The sequence below is a fragment of the Lucilia sericata genome, unplaced genomic scaffold (genome assembly GCF_015586225.1).
Source record: "Lucilia sericata isolate MDLA Ls3-8-SP2 unplaced genomic scaffold, ASM1558622v1 Contig000439F_arrow, whole genome shotgun sequence".
Lineage (NCBI taxonomy): Eukaryota > Metazoa > Arthropoda > Insecta > Diptera > Calliphoridae > Lucilia > Lucilia sericata.
In genome coordinates this window covers 229269-241661 of record NW_023994454.1, presented here as the reverse complement: position 1 = coordinate 241661, position 12393 = coordinate 229269, and the positions used below count along the sequence as shown (strand labels likewise).

The following is a 12393-nucleotide window of genomic DNA, read 5'->3' as shown; positions in this document are numbered from 1 at the left end:
TAAAAAAAAAAACAAAACTATTTATATCATACAATTTATGATATTGTTATTATGTAGTTTATATTATTAACAAAACAAAAAAACAACATTTAAACTCCCACAAAGAAATAAATGAAGTAAAACAAATATTAAAAATATGACAAAAGACAAACTATAAGGAAAAGGATCACAACCTAAAAACTGAAAAAGAAACAAATATTTAAATAAATTATAAAACAAAATATTGATAAAAAAAAAGTATCAACTGCAGTTTTATTATTGTTAAAAAGGAGAGAAACCTATGTTTAGATTTCTAGCTACAAAGGGTTTTCTCTTTACAAAATAAATCTAAATTTCTTATATACCTGATCCCGTGAAACTACTTTTCTTAAAAGAAACTCGCCAGATGTTTCAATCATTCCATTAATATTTGTTTTTTATTATTTTAAACTCACACCTGTTGTTTTTCTTCTTGTGTTTGTGTATAAAGTTCCTCTTTCCCTTAACACATAAGATTGGTTGGTGTGGTTCATTAACCCCCCTTGGAGGTTTTAAGAACATAATATAGTAAGTAGTTTACAAATAATAATGTATCTTATCTTTTAAGATAAGTTCAATAAACTCTAGAGATCTTTAAGTGAAATTTGTTTAAACACATTTTAAGATTTTAAAGCGCCTAAATGGAATCATCGAAGGCATTTTTAAAGTAAGTAAAGTGTTTGTTTAATAAGTATTGTAACACCCCATCGACCAAGTAGAAATGCTATTTGTGTAATATTTCATCCCTTAGTTATTTGGGTACAACATTTCCAGTTTTTTTAAATATATTATTTTAATTTTGATTTATTTTTATTTAGATGTAAATGATGAAAAACAAACACAGTAAGTTTTAAAAGTCTTAAAACAAATCTAAAATTATAAAGCCACATGAATAGTTTGATTTATTTATAGAAAAATACAAAATATATTACAATAATTAATAAAATTTATTTTTTATATATATATTATAGAAGAGGAGGATGCTTTAGATGAATCAGCTCAACAGGCGGAAGTATCTAATGATTCGGATGCACCTTTAAAACCCAATGTAAGTATATAATATTTCGGATAACTTATCACTGTTTATAAATAGTTTTTTAATACTTCGTTATCTCGTGAACTATTGGAGATTTCGCAATAGAATTTAACATTGGTTGTAGTTCAGGTGTTTTCAAGTTGATTTACAGTTGTTAGGTTTCTTGTTTATCACATGATAAGACTGTTAGGTTAGGTTATTGAGGCAGTCGGCCATTTGACCGACTCACTTGGGTCCTAATGGTCCCGTTGTGATACCCTATAGTGGATCCTGCCAAGAGAAGACCAACCTATGGGACATTACATGTCCGTGATTAACATGGTGTTAAACCAGCCAGAGGCACGAATGAACGATTCAATCTTATATATGTCTATATTAGATAAAGCCGCAAGTTCATGCAATATTGGACTGCCTAGAAACTCAGTCCTGATATTAGATAGGGCAGAGGCAGAGAAAGTGTTCTACAGATTCCTCTTCTTCCTCACTTTGACAGCTCCTGCAATAATCATTGTATGGAAGATTTAGTCTTCTTGCATGCGCACCTATAGTACAGTGCCCTGTTAGGATGGCTACCAGTTTGCGTAGTCTCATCCTTGGAAGCCCCATCAGACAGAAAGACCTTCGCTCATCATAGAGAGGCCAGGTCATTCTTGATGTAGAGCAATAGGTCAGTGATGACCATCTGGTCTGAGCAGACCCATAGAGTTCATGCTAAATTAAAACCTTACAGCATGAAAGCGGAACACCGACTAGTGTGTCAGTGTCCCCTATATGAAGGCGGGAGCCAGTTTTTGCTAGTTCGTCCGCTTTTCTGTTTCCGGGAATGTTAGAATGACCCGGTACCCAGAGTAGTTCCAGGCACGAATGGTTCGCCATCTCGTCAAGAGACACCCGACATTCGCGAACCAGTCTGGATGTCGTGTAGATACCAGTTAGAGACTTTATAGCAGGTTTACTGTCAGTACAAATTCGGATATTAACATTGTATATCCTATAGTACCTCATCCAGTTGACCGCTCTTTTTATAGCTGAGATTTCAGCCTGTAGGACGCTGCAGTTATCGTTCAGCTTAAAACATACCGCTTTATTTAAGCGGGGAATAAAGAAGCCACCACCCACGCCTGTAGTGGACTTAGATCCATCAGTAAAGATGTCAAGTGTTTCGCCTTCTGAGAAGGATGGTTCATTTGACATCCTAACTGTGAATCTTTTGTCCGGAAGGAGCGTGGGAGAGCAGTAATCTATATTTTCGGGGATGTAAGACATACTTCCCAGGATAGAAGCATGACCATGTCGGTTTGGCTTCCATATTCCGGCAGCATGAAGTCTGACTGCCGAGTTTAATGCCAATTGCCTGGCCATCAGATCGGCAGGCAACCAATGCATAAGTGTGAACAACGCCTGTGATGGCGTACTTCTAATCGCACCGGTGATCATTAGTGCAGAAGCTCGCATTATTCCTTCAGTATGATTGCAGTAGGTGGATTTTTCCAAAGCTTTCCACCAGACAAGCGCTCCATACATCAGAATATGCTTAAAGGGTGCTCGTCTTTGCACAAGACATGATAAAACTGTTACCCAGACAACAAGTGTATACTGCAAAGGCTTGCCTGCGCTCTGTGTTGTTAACTTCCTGAACTTCAGTAATGGCCTCTTGACATTATAGGGGGGTTTGACAGTGACGAAAATTCGACAGGATCATTGAACATGAAGGACAGCTTTTAAGGGACTGTAATGCGGTCTTTTGGAAAGATGAAGGATTCTTTTGGTGAAACTAGTATCATGCTGAGGTTCGAGATTATAACTCCATGCTACGACAAGGAGATAGACGAATGCATTATTAACGATGAGACCAAAGGGATCCAATCGAGTATGCGCATACAATGAAAGAAACTTGACAAACTTGTTTTGGCAGAAAGCCGCTCTAAAGCTAGACGATCGAAAGAGGGTAGAGCAAATAAGGACACTAGGAAATCTCTTAACTTTTTGGTTTAGGTGGAACAAATAGATTAGGAGTCGTACCTCTTAAGCACAAATCGGAAATATTTTCGATCAGGATAAAATTGAAAAGAGTATAGGATCATCGGATTTTTCTTCTTGAAACTATGGTTCTGTAAAAAATAAAAGTCCAAAATGTCGACGATCAGGAAAAAAAACTTAAAAGAGTTTAGAATCGTTGTTTACATCTTCTTCTTTTCATTCAGAGAGCAGCCCTTCCATCTAGGGAATAGGTTAATAGAGTCCCCAGAAAGAGTCTATTAAGAGAAGTGTTTGAGTCAGGATTTACAGCAATCGTATTAATCAGGATTAAATTAATTTATAATTCCAATGAAACAAAACTATAAATAAAGATAGGTCCACTAACGACCTGTAAAAATACAAGTATCTCTTATAGTTGCAGAGACATTTATTTTTCTTCCGAATTTATACTAAAATTAAAACAATAATTAATTTATTTCGATTCACACAGAACGACGAGGATGACGATTACGATCCCGAAGATACTCGTAAAAAGAAAAAGGGCAAAAAACGCAAAACCAAAAAAGGAGAAGAAAAAGGACGCAAGAAAAAGAAACGCAAGAAGAATGAAAGTGAAGAGGAAAGTGATGCCCTGCGTGATGATGACGATGCTGATTTCACAACAACTTCTTCGTCATCAAAGCGTGGACGCAAGCGTAAAGATGCCGATAAAGCCAACAAGGAGAAAGAAGCTTCAGCATCGGGTAAAAGAATTTTTTGCATTTCTTAAACAAAATATATAATCAAAAAATTTTTATTACGTAAATAATTGTAGGCATGCCCTCGGTAGAAGAAGTTTGCTCAGCTTTTAACGTTACAGATGTAGATATTGAATATTCCGAAACGGATTTACAAAATCTAACCTCATACAAGGCTTTCACTCAACACGTTCGACCCATATTGCAAAAGGAGAATGCCAAAGTGCCAGCACCCAAACTAATGATGCTGGTCGATGCTAAGTGGCGTGAATTTTGTGAAGCTCATCCCAACTTGTTAACCGAACAAGCTAAGAGCGAGGAGGCTGATGAACCCAGATCTTCTAGATCATCAAGAAATGAAAAGGTAAGTGGTTAAGTTTATTAATTAAATATAATAAAACTAATTGTGAAATATTTCCTTCAGCCTGATGATTTATACGAAGAAGAGGAAGAAGAGGAGGAGGAAGAAGAAGAGGAAAAAGAATCTTCAAGTGGGCGTCGCAAGCGTGGAGGTAGAGGTCGTGGCAAAAAGGGCAGACGTTCTGGCAAGGTTCCAACATTAAAAATAAAGTTCGGCAAACGTAAACGTGGTAGTTCGGATGAAGATCAAGATGCTTCTGGTGCATCGGAACGAGATTCTGATTTAGAATTTGAAAAAATGTTACAGAAGTCTGATGATAGTGCCGATGATATTCCCACCACATCGTCGGCAGCAGCCGCTTCAACTAGTGCGGCTGACGGTCAGGCAGCCACCAATGATGATGGTACACCTGTTGTTCGGAAGAAGGCTAAAGTTAAAATTGGCAACAAGTTCAAAAAGAAGAAGAAGCTTAAGACGACATCTCGCTTTCCCGATGGAGAAGATGGTGAGCATGAACACCAGGACTATTGTGAAGTGTGTCAACAGGGCGGTGAAATTATACTCTGTGACACTTGTCCACGGGCTTATCACTTGGTGTGCTTAGAACCCGAATTAGAGGAGCCACCAGAAGGAAAATGGTCTTGTCCCCATTGCGAAGCTGATGGTGGTGCTGCTGAAGAGGAGGACGATGATGAACATCAAGAATTTTGCAGGGTTTGCAAAGATGGTGGAGAATTATTGTGCTGCGACTCTTGTCCTTCGGCATATCATACATTCTGTTTGAATCCACCGCTGGAAAACATACCTGACGGCGATTGGAGATGTCCCCGTTGCAGTTGTCCACCATTAACCGGAAAAGCTGAGAAAATCATTACTTGGCGTTGGGCAGAACAGCCGGAATCAAGTTCGAAAAAGAACAAGAGTAAAATTCGTGAATACTTCATTAAATGGCACAACATGTCTTACTGGCATTGCGAATGGGTGCCAGAAATTCAAATGGAAGTCCATCATCCTCTAATGATCAGATCATTCCATCGTAAATACGACATGGAGGAACCTCCCAAATTCGAGGAAACCTTAGATGAAGCTGATTCCCGTTATCAACGCATACAACGGCACAAAGCTAAAGGCGGTATACAGGCGGAGGATGAAGATGAATCCTATAAAAAGGATTTGGAAGATCGTTTCTATAAAAACGGTGTTAAACCGGAATGGTTGATAGTGCAACGTGTCATTAATCATCGCACAGCTAGAGACGGCACTACTATGTATTTGGTGAAATGGCGTGATCTGCCGTACGACAAATCGACATGGGAAGATGAATCCGATGATATTCCTGGTCTTAAGCAAGCCATCGATTATTATTTGGATCTAAGAGCCATGTGTACATCTGAACAACGTTTGGGCAAAAAGAAAAAGGGACGCAAGAGTAAAGCTAAAGAGGTAGAAGATGAAGACCGTCAAGTGAGACGTTACACTCCACCGCCAGAAAAACCCACAACTGACTTGAAGAAGAAATATGAAGGTCAACCACCATTTTTAGAGGGCACCGGCATGCAATTGCATCCCTATCAAATTGAAGGTATCAATTGGTTGCGTTACTCTTGGAGCAATGGAGTAGACACCATTCTGGCCGATGAAATGGGTTTGGGTAAAACTATTCAAACTGTAACGTTCTTGTATTCCCTCTACAAAGAAGGTCACTGCAAAGGTCCCTTCTTGGTAGCCGTACCACTTTCCACCATTATCAATTGGGAAAGAGAATTCGAGTTGTGGGCTCCCGATTTCTATTGCATTACCTATGTGGGCGATAAAGATTCTCGAGCTGTTATACGTGAAAACGAGTTGAGCTTTGAAGAGGGTGCCATTAGGGGAGGCAAGGCTTCCCGCTTGCGAACAACCCAATACAAATTTAACGTATTACTCACCAGTTATGAGTTAATATCTATGGATGCTGCCTGTTTGGGCTCAATAGATTGGGCAGTTCTTGTGGTCGATGAAGCTCATCGTTTAAAATCGAATCAAAGTAAATTTTTCCGTATCTTGAACTCTTATAATATTGCCTACAAGTTGCTGTTGACTGGTACTCCGCTACAGAACAATCTAGAGGAATTGTTCCATTTGCTTAACTTCTTGTCACGTGATAAATTCAACGATTTGAATGCTTTCCAAAACGAATTCGCCGATGTTTCGAAAGAAGAACAAGTTAAACGTCTACATGAAATGTTGGGGCCACACATGTTGCGTCGTTTGAAGGCTGATGTCTTAAAGAATATGCCCTCCAAATCAGAATTCATTGTAAGAGTTGAACTATCGGCCCAACAAAAGAAATTCTACAAATTTATTTTGACTAAAAACTACGAAGCTTTGAATTCAAAGAGTGGCGGCAATTCGTGTTCTCTTATTAACGTCATGATGGATTTGAAAAAATGTTGCAACCACCCTTATCTTTTCCCCTCGGCTGCTGAGGAAGCCACTACTACGGCAGGAGGTTTATATGAAATCAATTCTCTAACAAAAGCTGCTGGCAAATTGGTGCTACTCTCGAAAATGTTGAAACAGTTGAAGGAACAGGGCCATCGTGTATTGATTTTCTCACAGATGACAAAAATGTTGGATATTCTGGAGGATTTCCTTGAGGGCGAGGGCTATAAGTACGAACGTATTGATGGTGGCATTACTGGCAATTTGAGACAAGAGGCGATTGATCGTTTCAATGCACCAGGTGCTCAGCAATTTGTCTTCTTGTTGAGTACACGTGCCGGTGGTTTGGGTATTAATTTAGCCACAGCAGACACTGTTATTATCTACGATTCTGATTGGAATCCTCACAATGATATCCAGGCCTTTTCGAGAGCCCATCGTATCGGTCAAGCCAATAAGGTTATGATATATCGTTTTGTCACACGTAATTCGGTAGAGGAAAGAGTTACTCAAGTAGCCAAACGAAAAATGATGTTGACACATTTGGTGGTAAGGCCGGGTATGGGCGGCAAAGGAGCTAATTTCACTAAACAAGAGTTAGATGATATTTTGCGCTTCGGTACCGAGGAGCTCTTCAAAGAAGACGACAAAGAAGAAGCTATTCATTATGATGACAAAGCAGTGGCCGAGCTACTGGACAGATCTAACAAGGGTATCGAAGAAAAAGAATCCTGGGCTAATGAATATCTATCATCGTTCAAAGTGGCTTCTTATGCCACCAAAGAAGAAGAGGAGGAAGAGGAAACTGAAATCATTAAACAAGAAGCTGAAAATTCTGATCCTGCCTATTGGGTTAAACTGTTACGTCATCACTACGAACAGCATCAGGAGGATGTGGGTCGTACTTTGGGCAAAGGTAAACGTGTACGTAAACAAGTCAACTATACCGATGGTGGCGTGGTGGCGGCCGATACCACACGTGAAGACACCAACTGGCAAGACAACAACTCTGAATATAATTCTGACTATTCTGCCGGTTCGGATGAAGATGGAGGCGATGATGATTTCGATGACCAAAATGGCGGGGAGGGACGTAAAGCACGTAGACGTGTAGAACGCCGCGATGATCGCCCACTACCACCTCTTTTGGCTCGTGTTGGTGGCAACATAGAGGTACTCGGTTTTAATGCTCGCCAACGTAAGAGTTTCCTCAATGCCATTATGCGTTATGGCATGCCACCCCAAGATGCTTTCAATTCCCAATGGTTAGTACGAGATTTGAGAGGAAAATCGGAACGGAATTTCAAGGCATATGTTTCACTATTCATGCGTCATTTGTGTGAACCTGGAGCTGATAATGCCGAAACATTTGCTGATGGTGTACCCAGAGAAGGTCTGTCTAGGCAACATGTTTTAACACGCATTGGCGTCATGTCCTTGATACGTAAAAAGGTGCAGGAATTCGAACACATTAATGGTTACTATAGCATGCCAGAATTGATTTTGAAACCATGTGAACCAGTCAAAAAAGAAGAAGGCAATGAAAATGTAGTCAAACCAGAGGATAAGAGTGCAACTACCAGTACTAGTGCTACACCAGCTACAAGTGCTGCTCCCAGTCCAGCACCAGCCTCAGAAAAAGCTGATGAAAAATCTGCGGCTGCGGATAAAAATGACGACATTAAAAAAGAAACGGAAGCCGAAGAAAAGAAATCTAGCGACAAAGACGAAGATAAGAGCGAAGAAAAACCAGATGTCTCAGCTGATGTTAAGGCGGAAAAATCTGAAAAAGACAAGGACTCCGAAACAAAGGATGTTAAAACCGAAAAATCCGAAGCCGGTGACAATGCTGACATTGATAAATCCAAGGATGACAAGAAAGATGTCAAGGAAGAAGCAAAAAAAGACGACAAAGATTTGGCAAAACCCAAGGAGGATGATGATAAAACTACCGAAATCATTGACGACGACGATGATGATGTTCTAATCGTTAAAGAAGATGGTGAAGTTGAAAAGCCCAATAGCTCTATGTCTTTGAATAAATCAACTGATAAGGATAGCAACATTAGCAAGCCCAAGATTGAGGAGAGCTTAGAAGTATTAAAACGTAAATTTATGTTCAATATAGCCGATGGTGGTTTCACTGAACTACACACCTTGTGGTTAAATGAAGAAAAGGCCGCTGTTCCCGGCCGTGAGTATGAAATTTGGCATCGTCGTCATGACTATTGGCTGTTGGCGGGAATTGTTACTCACGGCTATGGCCGCTGGCAGGATATACAAAATGATATACGTTTTGCCATTATCAACGAACCATTCAAAATGGATGTTGGCAAAGGAAATTTCTTGGAAATTAAAAATAAATTCTTGGCCCGGCGTTTTAAGTTACTCGAACAATCTTTGGTTATTGAAGAACAGCTGAGAAGGGCAGCCTTCTTGAATTTGGCACAAGATCCTAATCATCCAGCCATGTCGTTGAATGCACGCTTCGCTGAGGTTGAATGCTTGGCCGAGTCTCATCAACATTTGAGCAAGGAATCATTGGCTGGTAATAAACCAGCTAATGCTGTTCTTCACAAAGTACTCAATCAATTGGAGGAATTATTATCCGATATGAAGAGTGATGTTTCTCGTCTACCGGCCACATTGGCACGTATACCACCCGTTGCCCAACGTTTGCAGATGTCTGAGAGATCGATTCTTTCGCGATTAGCTGCTACAGCTGGAAATGTTAGCAATGCCGGTAAGTTGTTGTTTTATTTAATATATTTTTAGAGAAATTGTTAGTTCAGTTCTTGTTTAGTTCTTGTAGATGAAATTTGTGATGATATTGTTAATTAAATTTTTTTTTTTTGTTATTTTTAGCTCAACTAATGGCTCAATTTCCTGCTGGTTTTCAAGGCACTACTCTACCAGCGTTTACTGGTGGACCAGCTGGCAACTTCTCTAATTTCCGGCCTCAATTTTCGGTTCCTGGTCAATTGTCGAATAATACTAGCGGTGTCAATCCTTCGGGAAATTAAATTTATCTAACAAAAACACACACACATACACACTTCTAAAATATGATACTTTTTGAGTTTTAGTTTCGTATTTATTAATATTTTAATATACAGACATACATACATACATATATATAAAATAATATTTTAAATAATTTGCACAAATTGTGCAAGAAATTTTACAATATTTTACATACTTATATATATAAATAATTTCGTTTAAATGTAGTTAATTTTGATTTAATATCTATACATTTCATTTTATAATTTAAATAACTCCCATTTTTTTTTATTCTATAATTTTAAAACAAACATTGGATTAGGTTTGATTTTTTTAAATCTCTATTTTCTCAATTGTAGTACATGATATAATTTCGTTTACAAAAAAATATAATTATATATAAAATACTTATTATTATTAATCATGCCCCATATAAGCATTCGTAACGTAACTATTTAAAAATCAGTTCTAAAAACATATGGCAGTTTAAAATGACATACAAAAAAGTATTGTGAAATCTTTATTGTACAATAAAATTCAATCACAAAGTGAGGGTGTTTTCAAACAATTAGTTTCTGTTTGCTGTACTGCATATAAAGATTTAGCTAAAAATTTTCACATAGAAAACATAAAAGAACTGCAAATGATCAATTCCTATATATAAATTATGAATCCCCAAAATAAAAATTTAACAATAAATTATTCAAAAACTACAAAAAATGCTATTTTGTTTTTATTATTAATTAAGGTGTAAAAAAATGTAAAGGTGAAATGTGGGACTAAACTATAGACTAGACTATTGCCTAGGGACATATACTAGACAATAGATTAGATTGGACCAAATACATAATATTGATTATACAATTGTATATATTAGACTAGAGTCTATAGATTAGACTATAGTCGAGACAATGGACTAGACCTTATACTAGACTATACATTAGAGACCATATGTTAGACTACATATTAGATTATATTTGACCATACGTTAGACTACATCATATAATATTCTAATATATAAATTACAGTAAACTCGACCATACCATAGACTAGACCGTCAACTAAACTATATATTAGAATACATTATAGACTATATCATAAAATAAGCTATAGACTAGACTAAAAATTAGAACATAGACATGCAGAATATACACATGCATGCAGATAATACTACAAACTAGGGTTCTATAAATCGACTTTCGAATAATCGAACAATCGACTTTTTGCCGAAAAAAGTCGAAGTCGACTATTTTGTTCCAAAAAAGTCGATAACTCGACTATCGTCTATGAAAAAAGTCGAAAAGTCGACTTTGTAAATAAAAGTCGAAAAGTCAAAAAATCGGAAAGTCGAAAAAAGTTGAAAAGTCGAAAAAAGTCGAAGAAAGTCGGAAAAGTCGAAAAGTCGGAAAAAGTCGAAAAGTCGAAAAAAGTCGAAAAGAGTCGAAAATTTTAAAAAAGTGGAAAAGAGGTCAAAAACTCTAAAATAGTCGGAAAAACTCAAAAAAAAAAATAGTCGAAAAAAAGTCGAAATAAATCGAAAATAGTCAAAAAGTCGTAAAAAATCAAAAAGTCGAAAAGTCGGAAAAAGTCAAAAAGTCGAAAAGTCGACAATTTATGAAATACTAAAAGTCGACTTTTAAATAAATGAAAAAGGTCGAAAAGTTGAAAAATCGACTTTTCATAAAATGGAAAAAGTCGAAAGGTCGAAAAGTCGACTTTTAACTAAATGCAAAAAGTCGAAAAGTCGACTTTTCGTTTCAACTATAGAACCCTGCTACAAACTAGACCATACACTAGACTCTAGAATTGCTTAGAGACTACAACATATTAGACTAGAGACTAAACTGTAAAATAGACTACACCATACACTGTACTTTTAATTAGATAATAACATTAGACTATAGGCTAGACTAAAGACTAGACATACACAAGTCTATGGATATTACAAGAGGCTAGAATACAGACTTGAATATAGACTATAGAGTAGACCATACACTTGATCACACATTAGACTAGATTATAAATTAGACGTTATATTTTTGACTTTAGACTAAAACACAGACTTTGTAAACGAAATCCCAATATACAATTTTATATGATCCGGAAAGACAAAATACTGCTGAAACGCTTAGGGCCAATCTTTAGGTGAAAGATTAGCGATTAAATTAAAATTAATCCTCGAAAGATGTTTTTGAGTACTCAATTAGTTAATTTTGTTTGCAAGTTTAAGCGCCCAATGGAGGTGGTTTAATCTTAAGCACGAAATGCAAAAGTGTAAACAGCTGATGCAAAAAAATTAATAAAATTTTTATAAATATAAACATTAAAATGTTCTATTTATTGATTAGTATAAATTATGGACACTTCAAAATACATTTTTTTGTTTTTAATTTAAGTTTTCATTAATTTTCATATTAAATTTACAATTGTCTTCTTCTTTTTATAAAATATGCATTGTTTTGATAACAAACAGTGAATTTTTCTGTTGTTTTGTATGGCAACACTGCGAAGTTTAATCTTGTACTCAAAAACATCAAAGGGGATTAACATAAGGTTAAATTTATTTATAGATTAACTAATCTGATTATTAATTGGCATTTGATTACCATCTCAAAAACCCGCTCTTAAAACAAAATTTCGCTCATTTAAGCGGGCACTGCCGCTATCAGCCCCATCCGAACAAAGCACCGATTCCATTACAGCTCCATATTTATATGGTCCTATATATTCCTTAAATATACATATGTATGTACAAAGATTTTTTAATATCACACAACGCCACAGTGTGCATTTTTATGAAAAAAACTCAGTTTTTTTGAACACATTTTCCCCGT

At 36.8% G+C, this 12393-nt stretch overlaps 1 protein-coding gene across 1 annotated transcript in view; it reads left to right on the top strand.

Moving 5' to 3' along the window:
* LOC119604887 (chromodomain-helicase-DNA-binding protein Mi-2 homolog) overlaps window positions 1-10127 on the top strand; it is a 54698-nt gene extending 44571 nt beyond the window's left edge. Inside the window, exons 2-6 of the mRNA XM_037957782.1 lie at window positions 990-1066; window positions 3525-3777; window positions 3849-4135; window positions 4196-9299; window positions 9422-10127. Of these exons, the coding sequence (XP_037813710.1) occupies window positions 990-1066; window positions 3525-3777; window positions 3849-4135; window positions 4196-9299; window positions 9422-9579 (5879 nt within the window). The 3' untranslated portion in view covers window positions 9580-10127. The remainder of the gene's footprint in view (window positions 1-989; window positions 1067-3524; window positions 3778-3848; window positions 4136-4195; window positions 9300-9421) is intronic.
* Window positions 10128-12393: the final 2266 nt, after the last annotated feature.